This window comes from Pyxicephalus adspersus, chromosome 1 (genome assembly GCF_032062135.1).
Source record: "Pyxicephalus adspersus chromosome 1, UCB_Pads_2.0, whole genome shotgun sequence".
Classification (NCBI taxonomy): domain Eukaryota; kingdom Metazoa; phylum Chordata; class Amphibia; order Anura; family Pyxicephalidae; genus Pyxicephalus; species Pyxicephalus adspersus.
In genome coordinates this window covers 8,189,129-8,209,049 of record NC_092858.1, presented here as the reverse complement: position 1 = coordinate 8,209,049, position 19,921 = coordinate 8,189,129, and the positions used below count along the sequence as shown (strand labels likewise).

General features: G+C 40.7%; 1 protein-coding gene across 2 annotated transcripts in view; it reads left to right on the top strand.

Moving 5' to 3' along the window:
• The first annotated feature begins 3,035 nt into the window (after window positions 1–3,035).
• MYO7A (myosin VIIA) overlaps window positions 3,036–19,921 on the top strand; it is a 69,966-nt gene continuing 53,080 nt past the window's right edge. The window contains exons 1-11 of one of the 2 annotated variants that reach the window (XM_072401657.1): window positions 3,036–3,229; window positions 7,079–7,191; window positions 7,604–7,756; window positions 13,970–14,154; window positions 14,390–14,511; window positions 14,605–14,747; window positions 15,854–15,967; window positions 17,870–18,023; window positions 18,387–18,463; window positions 19,399–19,518; window positions 19,609–19,751. In XM_072401657.1, coding sequence (XP_072257758.1) covers window positions 3,124–3,229; window positions 7,079–7,191; window positions 7,604–7,756; window positions 13,970–14,154; window positions 14,390–14,511; window positions 14,605–14,747; window positions 15,854–15,967; window positions 17,870–18,023; window positions 18,387–18,463; window positions 19,399–19,518; window positions 19,609–19,751 — 1,430 coding nt within the window. In that variant the 5' untranslated portion in view covers window positions 3,036–3,123. Of the gene's footprint in view, window positions 3,230–7,078; window positions 7,192–7,603; window positions 7,757–13,969; window positions 14,155–14,389; window positions 14,512–14,604; window positions 14,748–15,853; window positions 15,968–17,869; window positions 18,024–18,386; window positions 18,464–19,398; window positions 19,519–19,608; window positions 19,752–19,921 lie in introns of those variants that run through there. The other variant, XM_072401648.1, reaches the window with a different exon arrangement.

Here is a 19,921-nt window from a genome sequence, read left to right as displayed (position 1 = left end):
AGTTTGAAGCACAACATAAGTCCCCACTAAGAGGGTCACCCAAAACTCAACCTAGAGTCTCCCCCCTGATATTTTATCCTTTTTGTTCACATATTTGTCCACTTGCATGATGTGATGGCTTCCCCTCTGTGTTCTGTCCATGGTTGGTCCTGAATATGCTTAATATTCCCGCCACCTGCACCACTAAATGCTATTCCATTATTATGAAAAGTTTCCCAAAAAATCTGCATATAAACCAACACATCCAGGAGTATTGATCTGTGTGTACCCCGTTGTGCTCAATGCGTGCTCCCACTTATCTCCATAATTCTGTGTCCTACACTGAGCTCGTGGAGAGACACCTGAGCATTGTGGGTGGCATAGAAGATCAGCAGTCCCATAAATGTTGCATTATAAGGACATAATTCCTATGATTCCTAAAACTGTTCATCAGCTTGTATTCCAGTTTGGGATCATACAAGAAGGCAATGACAATAATGTGATTGAATTAAGGCCAGTTGATCAAAACAAGGCTGGGATTCATACAACTTGGCATATGCCTATGGATTTAACTCTTCCGTCCTTTGATTTGAAATGGCCTGAACCTAATGCTGCTGACGTTTACTATTGCTTTTGCAGGAATATAGCAAGGCTTTCTTTGATATCAGACTGCTATCTATCCCCTGAAGAAGCAGTATAATCTGCGAAACGCGTCAGGTTATTTGACATTGCTCAGAAAGGAGTTCTGTGTCTATCTAAGATTTGTTGTATAGGAGGATTTTAATCATGTGTTTTGTTCAGAATTTTCTTTGAACAAAATAATTGGAAGAAAGTTTTCTATATACTTTTTATCTATCTTTTTTTGTTTTGGTTTGTACTATAACTGAGCGATATGTAAACTGCTGACTTTTTTTCTCTAGTTGTAGAAAAGGTATTATACCCTTGTTAAGGCCAGTTGAGTAAGTCCATGAGGTTGCGTTGGGGTTACAGCTTCCTTATGCCCCGAACCTTTTTCTTGGATAGGATGCTACACATCGTGTCACCCCAGGTAGCCCATTGAAAATGAATGGAGCAGCATGGAGCAGTTCGGTATCACCAGCTGACTTCTGCATGCAAACATTTGTTCTTTAATAGCCAGTGCAGTGGTGTGGATGGCCAATACTGGCATAAGGAGCTGCGTGGCACCACTTGTCTGGACTTGGCCCAAAGGTTGCCACCCAAGAAAGGGGGCTATAAATGTTCATAATATAATTATGCTGCAAGTAGGAAATATATAAAAGGAATCAGGCTTTTTGACATGATATATGTACAGTATAAGAGGATAAGTGCGGAATAACCCACTGGTTAACTGTTTTCCAAATAATGATAAACATTAAAAATAGAAATAATAAACATTTTTCAATCCATTTTCAAACATAGCAATGTTTTTTTTGCTGAATATTTATTGTCATTCTGCCTATATGCAGCACATGCAGTGTTCAGGGCAAACCTCCTATGCCACACTTGCCAGGGTGCCTGTGCCAACTCTGTCTTCAGCTACAAAAGGATAAAAAGGTTTAAAGTGTATACAATCACAAAATCTATTTCAGCTTTTTAGCATCATGCCCATCTATAAGCAGTTTTCGCAAGCAAATCTTGTTTGCAAAAGTTCTTACCTGGAAATCCTGGCAGCAATATTATTTCCTGTTGCAGGCTGACAACACTAAGCCATTGCCTTGCAATTTTCTGCAGCGTTGTCAGATTGCAAGTTACTTCAATCAGGAAACTGAATGGTGGCACGTGAAATGCTGCAGGTGTTGTCAGCCTACAAAAGTAAAATTGGGCAGCTGTGCAAAAAATGTGAGATAGGAAGCCAAACCAAATGAAAAATAGATTTATATTTATATGAAATAATTATTAGATACGCTTTAAATATTAGATACACTTTTAAATGTGTTGCATCAATGCATTTCAGTGCACTTCCATGTGCAATGGGGCCAGTTAGTTGCCACCAGCTGGCAAAGTTTCTTGGGGCACCGTAACCGCATTCATTGACTTTCAGAGTATAAGGCATTGGGCAGCACGGTGGCTCAGTGGTTAGCACTCCATCCTTTGTAGCACTAGGTTCCAGGTTCAATTCCCAGCCAGGACACTATCTGCATGGAGTTTGAAGGTTCTCTCTGTGTCTGTGTGTGTTTCCTCCCACATCCCAAAAACATTGCATTTAGGTTAATTGGCTCCCCCCAAAAATTGACCTTCAACTGTGTTATTGACATATGACTATGGTAGGGACATTAGATTGTCAGCTCCTTTGAGGGACAGCTAGTCACATGACTATGGACTTTGTACAGCACTGCATAATATGATGGCGCTATATAAATACTGTGTGATAATGCATTGCAGTAATGTACCACACTTTAATATAACCCGCTGCCATGGATCGGTAATTAAAAATTAGGAACAAATAAACTATCTATTTATTTTGCTTTCCAAAACTAGGGGCAGGAGGGGCATTTGGTGTCCAGTCTCCCTCACCCATCCATCTATTGGCTTTGCCCTAACGAGTAATTGATTGCCGTGTTTTCCTTGGACAGAAGTTAATACTCCAAGGAGAGCTAAAGGAAGGTGACAAATCAATGAATTATTTAAAATTCCGTTGCTATGGATCTAGGTTATCTGTTTATCCTCGGAGGAGCCGCAGATGGGTCTTGGTTTTGGGTTGCTTCACCGCTCTCTGCTCCTCGCTGGTCGTTAAGGAATTAAGTTAATCAAAAGCCATGTGTTACATACCGCTGAACCCAACTGAAGATTAATAAGTACAAAAGGAACTCAAATTCTCTCAGAGTTCACTAGGAAGCAGCGAAGGAGGACGAAAAACATGAGCTGAGTGTGCAAAAAGAAGTTCTGCTTGGCCCTACAGCAACTACCGGCGGTTAGTGATGAGGCCACATTGGATCGGTACACAGAATCCGGATTTTGAATCACCACAAATACCATTTTTTACCCAAAAAGGGTTCAGTCTCTTTTTTATACCTGGTATGATCTGCCTCTAAAACACCTAAATTGGGCAACCTGTGGTGGAAAAACTGGACCGCCATTTTTTCCTGAGCATGGTGAGGACGTCTTTTAGGCATTCACGTTGCACATTGGAAGGCTGATTTCGGGATGTATCGGCGCAGAGGAGTGGAAGACGTCTTGGAGAAGGACCAGGGCAAGTGGGCACTTCTGCGTAACGTTAACCAGGCATTGAAACCCAGCACCCTACTACCGGTGAGCGGTATTCTTTGATAGCGTTGCCATGTTGATGGAGGTTCTTGTGTTTCTGAGATGTTCTGGGGCAGAAGCTCCGTAGGGATAAAAGGATTTTTCACTTTTAGCCATCATTAGCTTTGTCAGGGTAAGAAGGTTTTCCACCATGAGGAAGAATATTTTGGGGTGTGCCTTGGCACTGGCAGCGCAGGGTTAGAATAGCACACTGGGTACACACATTTCCAGTTTTGGCATTAGTGTCCCTTTGGGAAGATTTTACTATTGGTCATGGTGTCTATGTGCCATTGCAAGCTTTCACATGCAGTCCTGGCATTTGTGTTCCATTGGAGATTCCACGTCCTGAGACATCATAGTGATTTTTTTTTTTAAAGAGTGGAAATTGTCTTTTAACTTTTTTAACTATCTACACCTTACCTTCTGATTTTGGTAAAATTTTGGATTTTCCATCCCTTACGACATTGGTGAATATCCCCAATGGAGTCACAGAAAGGAATGAGAAATCAAAACATTTTATTTGTCACTACAATTATGATAGCAGGGAAATCATCTACTGGGGACACATGTCTTAGTGGCAGTCTTCCATGGCTGAGTACATGAGTTATGCAATTGTAACAATCATGAGCATTTAAGAATACAAAAAACAAAGAAATTACAGGACTTTACCGGCAGTGAATAACATAAAAACTTCATAGATTTTTATTTCCTTCATTAAAAGTGATAATTAAAATATGCATGCCTCTTCCCATATACCAAAATTTAGGAAGAGTCTATTTGACATTCTAACATCCATAGGGTAAATACATTGTACACATTACATATGTTGAGATCATCCGACGCGTTTCAGAGACTATGTCCGCTTCTTCAGGGATGTAATTGGTACAGATAGTAGATGAATCAGCAAATAATTCCATCAATAAACAGGCTTGTTTTTAAATTGTATGGAAAACCGTCATCCTCTGTGAAGCACCAAGTGCTAAAATAATAATCATGAGAATTTGTCTCGAGTGACAAATGCCCAAAATCTGGAGTGTGTACAATGGTCCTCCTATGTCATTTAGAGAACTATTGTTAATGGATCACTAAATGATCAACACTGTTATTTCCTATAGGGAAGAACACAGCAGGGAGCCTCCTGCTCATCCTCCCCACTTTATAGAATTGGACAGCATTGTATATAGCGCTCATTTATTCTACTGTCAATGGAAATGATTACAAACGATTGTTACAAATGACAGAAATGTGTTGTGTCCCTGCAGGGATTTTGCTCACTTTGTAGAGATTTTCTATTTCCTGTTGTTGTCTCCTAGACAGAAAGTGCAGTGATCACCCTCTGATAGGACAAAGAACATAATACCTGCTGGGGTTTTATATATTCCCATTTTAATCCAAATCAGACTTATCTTGGATTGTATACATAAGTCCGCTCCTGTATTATGAAAAAATATTGATATATTGTTTGTTGTATATAGTCTTACATTGGTCTATAATGAATCTCCATATCCCCTGAGGAAGCGAAGCGCACAAGGGTGAAACATGTGGGGACAAGAGATATAAATGTATATATATAAATATATAGATATGTAAAGTATATATATGTTCATGGATAATTGAATATTGTATACCTTTTTAAACAAATCCAATCGAGTGCCATTTAAAAGCCTTCTATCTACCCCCTCTTCTATACCCCATCTCTTCTCAAAAGGAATTCATGCATTCAGGCTTGGCACTTCCTATATCAATTAGTGTTTACACCTAACTTCCTCTATGCCATCCTTTCCTCCTTCTATTGTAAAATGCTGCATGCCACACTTCTCATTGTTCACATTTGTGCATTGTGTTGCCTTGGTTTGCATGTGTATTGCAGTGTTTTGTGTTAGTGCGCTGCGGTATTACTATTAAACAGAATAAATGGCAGTATAACGCAATGCAATGCAATACATGCATCATCATGTGCACCGCCACAATACATCAGTGTGCACTGGCCCTTAACATGCTTTTCACTGCTTTATTTTTCAAATGGCTTTTATTTGTCAAAATAACAATTGAATGACCCTTAGATAAAGAAACATTATATTACAATTTTACCAGCTAGAGACATTAGAATTGCTGCCCTATATTAGGGACATTTTCCCTCCCTTCCATTCACGGTGACACCAGGACAATATGATTAGAACAGAAAGAGGTCAGTTGTCACCGGGACAGGAAGCTCCAAACCTTCCCTGGTCTACTAAATTTGCTCACAAGTACAATGATTTGGTAAATTGTAAAAAAATGAGATTGAGTTGAGTAAATGAATTATGAATTTGTTGTGCACCTGTAAAATTGCAACCAAAATTGTTCATTGCTGATGCATTAAAAACCACATCCATTGAAATGTTACCATTATGGATCCTTCCAGAATTATTTGTCTTACACATGTGCATTCATATAGATGCTGTGCATTCTGTCTGTGCGTATGCATGTGTGTCCTGGGTGCATCATGCCCGAAGCGGAATTGCATTTCAATATTTAATTTATCATAAAAATATTTTTAAACATTATTTTTTTCATCACTTAACCTTATAAATATCACAATGGTTTTGATAAGTCTCCCACAATTTGCAGGTGATGGTTCTTTTTAGGAAGACACAATGGGTCTCCATCCTAAAGTTTCTGGAAAAGGGGGTGCAGGTGACCCAAATTTTAGCATGCAGAACCCTTTGATTGCCATGACATCAGCCGCATTCTGGAGGAGTTAGGACCCCAATTGGGCATTTATTGCTGTTTTCTTCCATGAAGATTTGTTCTTATCACCACCATTACCCCCAGCCGTCCAAATTTCCATGGGGTTGTCACAGGATTCAAGCCACATTGCCAGGCACTGCGGACCCACATCCTATGTCCTAGCGGCAAGTGCTGGATTGAGCACCCAATGTACATCTGAATGTGCAAATACAGAAAGTGGGGACAATAAAAATCTTTATTTGGTCATGTTACTATAACGCCACCCCATCTGAGATATCATGATGAATCTGGTGTCACCTCAGCACTTCTCTTTTCATAACCACCCCGCTGGCACAGTGCTTCTGATTTATTAAAGCTCTCCAAGGCTGGAGAGGATACACTTTCATCAGTGAAGCTGGGTGATGTAGCATACCTGACAGTTATTTGTTATCTGTTAGCAAATGTTTTCAATCCAGGACCAGATCTATTCCAAGTTTGCTGTATCACCCAGATTCATTTATGAAAGTGTATATTCTCCAGCCTTGGAGAGCTTTAATAAAACAAACTCTGAATGCTTAAAACCTTCATAGCTCCAAGCTCATTTATTGGGGGAGTGGGTATAGCACTATGAGGGTGGAAGGAGTAAGGGGGTGCTATAGTTGTAGGAGTTAGGTGAGTGCAGGTCAGGTCTTTGAATAGGTGGGGGTAATGTTGATGGGGGGGGGACATGCTTGGACCTTTGTGGATGAAAGGGTATGCAGCAGTGAGACTCCCCCCTTCCTCCTGCATAGTAAAGATTTTGATCCGCTTCAGTCTAATTGCAACTACTTGCGCAGCAACAATATCTCCTGCATGCTCTCCTTCCCTGGTCTTAAGCCAGTTAGGGATGAAGATTGTGGAATAGCAACAATACATAAGGGGGAAGAGTATGGATCAGTGGGTCAGGGCATGACCATAGAAAATAAAGTGGAGCCCAAGTTTTTCTTTTGAACTGGTTGGGTGTAAGAGGTAGACAGTACATCGTGTTACTGCTTCAATAAATGGAAACAATATCATTCTGCTGCCTAGATTGCATTTATAAAATGTGGGTCAAAGTTTTCCAATCAGCGGGGAGTAGAAGATTTGCTGATATGAAAACAATAATGCATCGATTATGTCTGGCTGGACCTTAAGACAGGCCGGGAGTTTGATGTGCCAGTTGGAGCCGTGGTTAAGCTGTGCGACTCCGGGCAGATCCAGGTCTTGGATGATGAAGGAAATGTAAGCCTATCCATGATTTTTGTACAGTTCCTCTCTATGGGTGATGGAAACCATCTTGGTTTGATGTATCGAAGGACCACATAGTTAAGGATCTTTTCCAAAATCTTTTCCAAGGTTCAAATACCCGATCTCCCTTTACAAGCTGATGGCCATTTCCAGAGCAAGATAACTTTTTTATGTGAAAATAAGCTCAGACAGTTACAATAATGATGGATCTTCCTGTAGAACTCTACTGGACCTTAGATGGAGAAGGTTCTGCCCTGTCTATGACTTCGGCTCTATTGGCATTTACCCTTTGTGCAAGATATGGGAATGGTTAGAACCAAAGATATTCAGTGCTATAGAAAAGTTTCTAGTATTGTTATTCATGCCATGACCAATTTGATTTGTACTTGGCTGCTTCCATCTACAGGAGCATTGGATCTCACCACAGAATGCATCACACATTAAACCCATGCACCCAACCTCCATCCATGGAGTGGAAGACATGATCCGCCTGGGGGACCTTAATGAGGCCGGAATCCTCCGTAATCTCCTCATCAGATACCGGGAACACCTTATCTATGTGAGTATGAAAGTTTTATTATCATAAATATCTGTGCCCCATACTAGGTAAACTTCCTGGGCCTCCCAACACACCTGTTCCAGCATTGCAAATGTCATGCTCATTTTTGGTACAAAAGTATCCCTTGTCCCGCTTTCCAATCGCGGCCCACTTTACATATGTATATCTTGGATACTCCAACTGGACATTGTGCAGAGTGTTATTAAACAGATAAGGACTGGGGCTGAGAAGGGTTAAAGAGTACATATGCCCCAACAATGGACTTCTTGCACTTTTTTGTGGATAGATGGCGGGTGCCTTTTTTTTTTTGTAAGTAATTGTGTAAAAGTATTCTCTTCTTGCTATGGGTGGCATGGTGGCTCAGTGGTTAGCTCTCTAGCCTTTGCAGCGCTAGGTCCCAGGTTTGAATCTCAGCCAGGACACTATCTGCATGGAGTTTACAGGTTCTCCTTAGGTTTCTGTGGGGTTCCTTCCAAATTCTAATAACATGCAGTTAGGTTAATCTTTCCCCCGAAAATTGACCTATGACTATAGTAAGGACATTAGATTGTAATGCTGTGTAATAATAATATTAGTTCTTCTCCTAAATATACCAGCTTAATGTACGTTCTCAGCATGTCTTGGTTCTGGGATGAATTAATATCCATATGCATGTGCTAGAGTTATGGCATCCCAGGCTAACCAATAATGATGGCTGAAGATGTCAAACCTGGATGGAGAAATGGTGCAGAGGAGGACTGCAGACATTGCATCGCAATGGAGGGGAGAAGAACATATCAGAATTTGTTTCCAGGGCCAGATTTCTCACAAGGACGCCATGGTCAATAGGGGTGCCATTTGTACTGCTATTTTGCTTAACAAAGGACTATTCTGCCCACAGCCATCATAGCTCCCCCCCAATGACCTCCTACTATTATCATGGCTGCTCTCCTATATTTCCCCCTCGAGCACAAGCTAGCTGGCCTAGGGGAGAAAAAAGTACAAACCCGACCCTGATTATTGAACTATTTCAGTAATCTGTTCAAAAAGTGCAAAAAACATCCGTTGTTCGTGTAAAAATGTCATAAACAGATCATTTTGTGTACTGCATTCTTTTCATTTACATTATCCCGACGCCATCTCCCTCCTATGTTGTGTATAGGAGGAGACGGGTAGGAGTTCTGTAGCAGGGATGAGGTTCAAGATTCACCATTCTGGTAAATTATTGTGCAGATTCACCAGGGTAAAGTTTTTCCATCCCAAATGCATTGCATGGTCTTTGTACTATGGGGAAGGGAGATTTTGTTTGAGCCGGTAACCCTTTTGAGGTTTTTTTCTTTTTAATTTTATGTTAATTTTTTTATTTTATTTTATTGGCTTTTGAGTGTTCAAAGGCCAGCATAGATTTTATGCTGAATTAAAGAATAGATGACTCTGATCTTTTGTAAATTTTATTATTAATATTATTATTATTATGAAAAAGGATTTATTTAGCACCAACACATTATGCAGCGCTGTACATTAAATAGCGGTTGCAAATAACAGACAGATACAGACAGTGATACAGGAGGAGGAGGCTCTGCCCCAAAAAGCTTACAATCTAGAACAGGCATGGGCAAACTACAGCACGCTGGCCGTATACGGCCCAATAGGGATGTGCCACCCCAAGCAGGGTCAGGAAAAAGACTCCGCTGGGGGGCGCACCGGCCACAGCCGTGAAACTCGTCCCCCGGATCTGAGCCTGCGATGGGAGAATGAGCGGGCTATGTCACTGCACACAACCTGCCCACTCCCCCATCGCAGGCTCAGATCTGCAATGGGAGAGTGGGCGGGGTAATGCCATCATGACTTTACCTTAAGTAGCGTCATGATGGCATAACCCCGCCCACTCTCTCATTGGCCTGGCCCCTCTGTCAAATTTTTTTTCAGGATGTGGCCCCTGAGTCAAAAAGTTTGCCCACCCCTGATCTAGAAGGTGGGGGAAGTAACATACAATAGGATTCCCAACCGCTGTGCACCATGGGCACCAATTTCAAATTGGTCCATAAATTATTATTATTTATTGCAAATAATCTAGTCTAGTCTTAATGAATAGTCTTGATTTGTCTATGCCAGTGACGTATAGTGGCAGGAAGAATAATTAAATACTCTTCCACTAGATGTCAGCAGGTGGCTTAACTTATGTTTTTGTTTGGTGGTGCGCCATGGGATTTTTCTAATATAAAATACGTGCCACGACTCGAGAATGGTTGGTAAACAATGCTTTAGAAAAGTATACCAGTATAAAGGCCAGCACTGCATGACCTTTGAACTATAGTCGGAGGTATTGGATACCCTAGCCCTAGTGTTCATTTTGTAAAATGAACCAAAAAAGTGAATCTGATTGGTTGACCCATCAGCCATGTTGGGGCATTTTCAGCACGATATTTCAGCGGCTGTCACACGTCTATTAGTGAGATAATTATGATAGATAAATGGCCCGATTGTTGTTCCCGCATCCCAGCTGTAATACATTGTTTAGCCCAGCACAATCTGCATTAAGATTTAATAGAGCGGGTAAGGTGTGCGTCTGCTGCCATTGTTTGAGTAGAACTCAGCGTAATTTTGCTCTGAATTATTCACCGTAAGGACGAGAGTTGGGTTTCAGGAGAGACCTGTGACCTGATAATACTCCGGAGATACACCAATCCTGGGGGTATAGGGAACCAATTACATACAACTATTAATAGGGATTGGATAGTATATGGGAACATGTTCTTAAATATTACTGGAAACATGGAACAGCAGGAATTTGAAACCATAACGTGAGCCTGTGGAATAATAAGCAGCATGTTAACCGGAGATTCCCATAGAGCACCCCGGGTGATCCAGAAACTGGGCCTCTGTGGTGTGCAATTCACATATTTAAAGTATAGTTTTAAACCATATGGGGTGCAAGGAATATATGACGTAGGGGGTCGCAAATGCACAGCATCCCAGCTCCCTGCACCTCCCACCCTGGAAAATGGGGGCGCCCTTGGCAAGTGTCCAGTTTGCTCTACCAAAAACTGACCTTCCACATAATTGCCAGCTCTGGTTTGCCTCCATCAAACCATCTATTGACCTGTTTCAATTAGTCTCAAAATTAGCCCCTTTCTATCTAAATGGGCTTCCTTTAGTGTCAGCTGCTCATTTTTGCCCTTGACCTGTTGGTGACAATGGTAACCCGTGCCCATGTGTGGGCACAGCCATTTGTGGTCTCCAATAGAGGATGACAATGTAGGGGCACAACTGGGGGACAGTTGTCACTCTTTAATAGGAAGTGTCTGTAAAAGCGTCTGGAGGAAAAGAAGTTTAATCTCCAGATAAGGAAGGGATTCTTCACTGTAAGTTCTGTGAAAAGGGGGAATCAGCTCCCTCAGGAAGAAGTCTCAGCACATTTTAGAGATTGATTTAAGAAAAAGCTGAATGATTTCTAGAAGCACAGAATATAACTGGGTGTTAAGGATTTAAAGGAAAGATAACAGAGACTGTTGATCCAGAGAACATCCGATTGCCTTATGGAATCAGGAAGGAATTTTTTTCCCCCTGGTAGAAAAAAGTGTTTTTTTGCCTTCCTCTGGATTAACTTTATATCTGGGATATGTTTATTTCCCTAGTGGGCAAACTTGATGGATTTTTGGTCTTTTTTCAACCTAACATTCATGGCAAGATCATCAAACATTGTTTTAATAAAAAGTGCAGATTTAAAATAAATTACAAAATTGAATTTTGAAATATTACTGTGTTTAGGCTTATATTATAATTGTATAAATATTTCCATTGGTTTAGTGTTTGAGGTGCTTGTTATCTAAAATGGGCCAATTAGCATCTTCTTCTTTACCAAGAGATTAAATATTGTTTTTTGGTAGACTGACACTTTATTATATATTATATAATATATATTATATTATATAAATATATATTATATGTTCCCAGGCTGACCCATAGGGCTAAGGACTTTCCAAATCTCTGACCAGCAACAATATATAGATCAAAAAAGGTGGGTTGTTGCCCCTAGCCAAAAGAAACCCCACAAGGGCCCCAAGTCAGTTCAGCAGTGGGCCCAAGTTACTTCTGCACAGGGGCCCCTTGTTGGCTACATCCACCACTGCTCAGAGGTTCTGATCTAGGTATGTCTTACAGGTAAGTGACTCCAAACCAGAGGTATTACATGGCAGCCAAGCAAATTGCACTTCCCACCAATGGCAGCCTTTCGTGTTTCTTTTTATAAAAACTTTCCTTAAAGTGTATCTAAACCTTTTTTGTTTTAGTTTTGAACAGAATGTGGTAAAATGATTGTTGTGTTTTTATTATGGTCTCTGTCCTTGCTTAAATTTGCCTTCTTTATTTGGCAGAATAGTGATAGGAAACCCAAAAGTTTTCTGAGCAAAATTACAGTGCAAGTCTTCCAATGGGAACACCAATTCTAGGGCCAAATTAATTCTTGAGTCTGTGGGACCAAAAGTGCAGAGAAGTCTCCACAATGAGGGTTTCCCCATTTTTAATTTTATCCAAAACTATAAAAAAAAGTACTGACCATTATACCATCAAGTTTCAGGATCATTACTAACTTCTTTCCAATTATTGTTTCTTTTCTAAGACTAACTGCGGAGGGAGAGTAAGTATGGCCGATTATCATCCATAATCACAGTTTTGGTCCATTTTTACCACCACTACCCCGGCATTGTGATATCATCTTCCATATGTTTCTCCTTGTACCATATAATAAATTCTTCCATTTTGTTTGCCCTTTCCATACAGCCATGGAAGTTTTGTGTGATGATGACATTTCTAGGGCCAAAGCATTACTGATCAGTGAGACTTAAAGGCAAAGGTATCACAGTGTAGGTATATTGACTTAGCAATCTCAGCCATGTGATAGTCCATCTCTAGACAAAAATGACCCCCCATTTTATGCACCTGGTGGTCACCTTAATACTTTGGCTTTTGGCCATTTGGTACAATTTATTCTCTTTGGACTGATGTTATTGTTTTAGTTTCCTAGGGATTATAAGGGAACCCCGCCATGGAATAGCCAGTAGGACGTGCCCACGTCACCCTAACATTTTCTAAAGATGGGTAAGAGGGAGAAAGTCAACCAAGGTTCCTCTAGAGGTTGCTAGGGGTTCCTTGAGTGGTGGATTAATCTGCCACCTCAGGCACCAATGCTGGGGACCCAGCAGCACCTCTTATATTTCATATTTATTTGTCTATGGGCCATTCTTACCACAGACCACCAATGTAAGGGCACTAAACTGGTACCCAGCGTAAGGGGATTCTTCCCAACTGACCACCAATGATAGGGAGCAATAAACTGACACTCAATGTAGGGTAAGTCCTTCTTCACAGTCTAATATGATACCAACTGCAATAGGCCCTTCCTTTTCCATTGATCACCAATTGAATATAATACTATACTGACACCTAATGTAAGGGGCCCTTCCACAATGACCACCAATATAAGTGGGTCCAATTTTACACCCAGTGTAAGGTGGCCCTACTCTGCTGACTACGTGAAGAAGCTCCAAATTGGCAGCCAATGTAAGGGACCCTTATGACCACCAATTTGCCTGGAGTTGGGCTTCATTTTCTATATTGCAAGCACTTTAAACATGCCACATTGGCTTTAGATTTTCCATTATTCACTAATGAAATGAATTTAAAAAAAAAGCCAGACAGATAGAGATGAACGAGTCACCAAAATTACCTGTGGTCACCCTGCAGTTGATCTCTTCCCCATTACAGACTTACCATGCCTTGTTCTGAACTATTTCTTTGTACAGAGACCGCCATCTTGGTAGAAGCAGGGCTTTTCTTCCACATGTAAGAGCCTTCAGCATGGAAAACAGTGAGCAGCACCGTAGTGATATCACCAAATCTATTGAGACTGGAAGTCAGAGACAGCAGCTCCCTAAATCTTCCACATTGTTAATATACAGCTCTGTAGATACAGAACGGATAAGGCACACACACTGCTACTTTTCAGGAGGAATTCCATGCAAAAGATGGGTTTTTAGGGTACTAGGCACAATTACCATTTCTGGATGTTTCTCATACCACTGTAAATTTTCATGCTTTGTTTTGTTCCACTTTTAATCCCATATTGTTTTTTTTTTTAATTTTATCAGACATCATCAAATATGTTTTGTGCTTCCATTCATCAAGTTATTAATTTGCATCCATTCATATCGCTTTATGTATTTCTCTCTGCAGACATATACTGGATCTATATTAGTAGCAGTGAACCCATACCAGCTTCTGCCCATTTACACCCCTGATCAGATCCGCCTGTATACCAACAAGAAGATTGGAGAAATGCCACCACACATCTTTGCCATAGCGGACAACTGCTACTTCAACATGCAGCGGAATAACAAGGACCAGTGCTGCATCATTAGGTGAGCCTGATCTTTGACGAACGGGGTCATTTAGGCTTCAGAGGTGCAATTCTACTTTAACACTGGTTTGTGTTGTTTGCATTTTTGCTTTGATGGTGGTGAAATTTTTAGAAAAATTAGCAAGGTATTTGCAGTAAACCATTCTATTGGAATTGCACATACCTTCTTATAAAGCATCTTCCACTGGTCTTGCTAAATAAACCCCAATATCTCATTCTCTTATGGTCTATTTCAGTGGAGAGTCCGGTGCTGGGAAGACAGAAAGCACCAAGTTAATTCTGCAGTTTCTGGCGGCCATCAGCGGGCAGCATTCATGGATAGAGCAGCAGGTGTTGGAAGCAAACCCAATTCTAGAAGGTCAGGCCATGGTGCTCATATCTCTTCATATATGATCATTGTATAGATCCTTAAATCCCTCTCATGTTTCAAACTTGCATTTTGCACTTTCAGCTTTTGGCAATGCCAAGACCATAAGGAACGACAATTCCAGCCGGTTTGGAAAGTACATCGATATTCATTTTAACAAGAAAGGAGCCATAGAAGGAGCCAAGATTGAGCAATATCTCTTGGAAAAGTCTCGGGTTTGTCGACAGGTAGATGGAAAATTGTAATCTTATAACCCATTAGGGAGCAGCAGTTTGTTCTTCTTCCTGCTTTGTTTTTTCCCTTTTGTGTTTCTATATGAAGTGATAGAGGAGAGGAGCACTGAACCTTGCTTTGTAAGTAGTAAATAGCAAGGTCCTTTACTCAGAAGTGTGCTCCACCATGAGCCATAAACTATTTCTGCGTAGTAGATTACAGATCTGCTTCCTGCTGAATTGCCCATGGCAGCCACCCATTAGCCCTCCCTGGTAGTAGTAATAGAAGATAATGCCACACCAGCAAAACTGCTGGGGGTTCATCTGCATTTGCCTGGCAAGGTTGGGCATGTTAAAGCATCTCCTGCATGTGCTATGGAATGTATAATTGCTGTAATTCTGGCAAAGAGTGCCAGGTGTTTATCTTCTCTCCAAGGAGTCACAGTATTTACCCTGGCAATGCCTTCATGTAGTCTTCTCTCCTGAAGGATGCACCTATGGTTGTTCTGGCATCATCCAAGATCAGCATCTACTTTCCTGAAGGTGCTGGCCCAGGGATGACCCAATCAATTCAAATCCTGGTGCTTGGATGCCTATTCACACTGACGTGTTTTCCATTGCACCTGGGCACATAGCAAACTGCTGCTTTAGGTGTGGCCAATGGCACTTAAAGTAACCACCCGTACGAGTGGCTGCCGCAGGGGACTGAGTTTACAAACAGCAACCACTTTTTAAGAACCGTGCGGCAATCTGCCACCGCTGTGTGCAGCCACTTACAAAAATGGTTCCCAACCATTGCCATTCACTTTGGAGAGGTTGGAACTGCTGCGGCTTGCCATGGGTCACCTGCACAGCCCTTCACCTAACGACTTGCTACAAAGTTACAGTGATGACTGGGAAGAGAAGACAATTGCTTTCTCCTTTCACTAATAATTTATATTAATAATAATTTATTATAAACAACCAGATATTTTTTGTAAATGCTCAGATTTGGGCTCAGTGGGCCATGGGCATAATGACTTGATTGGGGTCAATGTCTGTGGGATAAGTAGGTCTGTGGGATAAGCGTGACATGTCCCTAACAATAAATTGGATAACAGCATGAGTGAATTGTCTCCTAGGCTTCAGATGAAAGAAATTATCACATTTTCTACTGTATGCTGAAAGGGATGCCACCAGATCAGAAGAAGAAGCTGGGTCTTGGACAAGCCACTGACTACAACTACCTCTGTATGGTGAGTGAGTGTGATGGATAATGACCTTTTGGCTAACATTGAGAGTAATATCTGTCCTTATTAATGATTAGGAGTGGGAACAGTACTGCAGTAGATAAGTACCACCTAATGGAACTAGATAGGGATGCTCTGTAAGGGGCAGTACCCAGGCTGATCTCCTCCGGAAGGGGGGCCAGTGGAGGTCAGGGAGTAGCCCGGATAAAGTAGCTGCCAGATGGGTTCAAATAGGGATGAAGAATCCACCATATGACCATGTGGCTGGGAATTGCTAAAGCCGCTGTGATTTGCCCTCTAGGGATGGTGTCCTGGGGGCACCTAAAAAATCACAATGGGTTTGGTCAACCTAGGGTATTTTTCTGTGCACCAGACACGTTTCACAAAGCAGCTTTCACAACTACTCCTCTTTTCAGGGTTGGCTTTGGCTAGTCCTGAATGGGCAATTTTTTATCCCTTTTCTGTTATCATTGAGCACTTATTTATTAAATGTTTTGTTGATTGTCACTGGTCTGTTGGGATTTGTGTCCACATTTAAATGGAGGGTGTAGGTGGCTTCAGCCCTAGCCAGTCCTGATATTCTGGAGAGTCCCCTGGCCTTATGGTTGGGTACTCTCCATTAGTGGAGTCCTCCATCGGGGAAGCTCCCAACCTAGGACCTGACGGGCTGGTTGTGGCTTACTCAAAAGGAACGGGACGTGCTTGGTTTCAGCCAGGTAGGTCAAGGTAAGCTCCATCTGGAGCACTACACTCTGGGGGGCAGAGATCAACTTTTTTGTACTTTGATCACAGGGGGTTTGTGTCAACCAATAAAGGCGAGTACCTAGGACAGCCACATTATACTCCCAATAAGCCTTCAAATTTACTACTTGTGAATGTTCTCCTACGTTTTATTTCTTCTGTCCACATTGAAACTACAAATGTTTAGTTTAACCAAGCTACATACCTTGCAGGAGCAGAAAAAAAAAAGGTGTGCAATGCCTTGAGGTTCATATGTAGAGAAGCTTGCTACTTTTCAGGCATGCTGCAGATAAGTTCTTTGCGCTTTGTGTGGAAGCAGCAGTCTCTCTGCAAAATAATGGCACTCCCCTTCTTATTCAGACCCGTAGCCCTGCACCTGTTGAAGTGCTCAATGTCTTACTCAGCAGTTGGCAACAGAGATACCACTGCTTCCATACAGTAAGCTAAAGTCATTATGTGCAAAAATTCTTCTTTTAAAAAAAGGCTTGGCACATGTTTAGTTTTAATCTCCATTGTATATGTATTCAGCTGAATAAAACAAAGGCTGTTTGCTTTACAGAAATTGTGTATTTTGAGTGATGGTTTGAAGACTTTGAGGGTTGATTAACTCTTCAGGGTTTGTGGGATTAAGATCCAGAAAAGGGAAATAGAGGTGTGCATGGAGTAGGTTCACCCTGGAGGAATAAAGGAATAAAAGAAACGTAAGATGGAAATATTAAATAATTACATTGAACCAATCAGGTTAATACATTCTAAGAATATGATTGTCCAAGTTCTTACATTGCTGTTGTTATATTGTATTCACTTTCCTTTTCCCTGAGCCCATGGATGATATCAGGCTCTCTGTCTGAGTTGCTGCAGGAACTGACAGTTTACATAACTTAGTTTTCTTTTATATATTGCATACAGAACATTTGATATGACAGCTATTTAAGTGTTTAGCAGTGATGTGTAGCTTTATAAGGACCTCCTGACTCTTCTTCTCTGACTGGGAGAGAATACAAGTAATTCATCAAAAAAAAAGCATGTATTGCCTAAGACATTTAAAGAAGTGGAGATTCTGATTACTACAAATATCCACAGGTGACAGGTTCTCTTTAGGACTGTAAACATTCCTTGCCATTTTTTAACAGCTTGCACTGATATATTTGTTCTTTTTCCTTGCAGGGTAAATGTACAACTTGTGATGGCAGAGATGACAGTAAGGAATATGCAAACATTCGCTCAGCCATGAAAGTCCTAATGTTTACCGACACTGAGAACTGGGAGATCTCCCGACTCCTAGCGGCCATACTGCACTTAGGGAACCTTCGCTATGAAGGTAATTATTACAGCAATCTATGGATATTAATCTTTTACAAATACATTTTTATTGTAGGTATAATGTACAGTTTTTTTAGGCTGCATTCTCAGTGATGTCACTCGTCTCTAGTGATTGGATAGGCTGCATTCCTAGTGATGTCACTGGTCGCTAGTGAAAGGATAGGCTACATTCTCAGTGATGTCACTGGTCTCTAGTGATTGGATAGGCTGCATTCTTAGTAAAGTTTCTTATCTTGGTATATCAGGCTTCATATTATTAGTACTTAGTACTATTAATAATAATTAGTATTAATATTAGTACTTTAAAAAAATCTTAAATATATATTTATATCTCTTTCTATCTTTCTATCTTTTTTTGTAGCCCGAATGTACGATAACCTTGATGCCTGCGAAGTGGTTTATTCCACCTCATTAACAACGGCTGCAACACTGTTGGAGGTTAGTTACATTTGTATTTTTTAGTTTGAGGCTCTATTGTAAGCAGAGTAGAGAACGTTTCTCTTACTATGGGTCTAATTCATTAACACTCTCCAATAGTTGAGATTTTTAGGAAATCCATTGCAGGTTTGCTGGATCACCCAGGTTCTCCCATACTAGTCTATCTACTCCAGTCTTGGAGAGCTTTAATAAATTAAACTCATGAAGAATTGAGTCAGGAATTTAATATACTATATATAATGTACCTTTGTACTGTACAGCATATAATACTCATACAGCATTGTAATAAAATTAAAATATGTATGTGCAGAAAACAAAAATTCACGTCTCCATTATACACGGCACCCATTTTTTCAGTGGTGCAATATTCTACGTATCTTACTCCTCCAATAACGGAGGGGTAACTTCCCATGGTTGGTCATTTTGCCAACTGACAACCACCAGCCAATAAGCATATGCCCACCATATACCTAACTGGCTAGGGTGTTCAAAAATGAAAAAAAAAATAATAATGGGGAAAATACATTCCTGCAGTAAAAATTATAGTAAGGAGAGAAACTGGAGAACTAGTTAAAAAGAGTTTCTTAGGAGTTAACTGGTAACACCACGTTTTTTTAGTGGTAACACTATGTTTTGATCTGTAGATAAATGAAACAAAGTAGATGCAAAGGCAACAATATTACTTTGTATCTCACATCTGAACATTGTTTATAAATCTGGTGTCCCTTTGTGTTTTTTGATAGAAGTTGATGCTGTATTTATTTCTGCATCTCCTGGCTGTCATTTTGACAGCTAGTGATTTCCAAAAAAGGGAGAAGCAGCAAGGCGAAAAGTCAGGTTGTGCTACAAATAACCTGTGCACATTAATAATTTTTTGTGTTTGTGTTACAGCTTTTATGAAATTTTATTGATTGTGTATACGTATGCTTTTACAGGTGGAACCCCAGGACCTCACAAACTGCCTCACAAGCAGAACCATTATCACCAGAGGAGAGACAGTGTCCACCCCTCTGAGTATGGAGCAGGCTCTGGATGTCAGGGATGCCTTTGTTAAGGTATTGAACGGGCCCTAGAAGCTGTAAATTGTAGCAGTTATAGGTTAAGTTATGGTAAGTGGTAACTTCCTTTCTTTTATGGTATCATAGGGCATATATGGGCGTCTCTTTGTATGGATCGTGGAGAAAATCAATGCTGCCATTTACCGACCTCTCTCCAATGAGCCCAAAATGATGCGACGATCGATTGGTCTGCTTGATATATTCGGGTTTGAGAACTTCACTGTAAATAGGTAAGCTTGGCTTGTATTTTAAAAATTATTTTTATTTAATTTGTTTTATGTATGTTTTCTTTGTAAAAGTCTCCGATGTGTAGACGTCTGAAAGCCCTGAGATTGCCAATGAGTGCCGCCATCTTGAATGTGATTTTAGCAGCCCCAGTTGACATAGTTCAGTCACATAG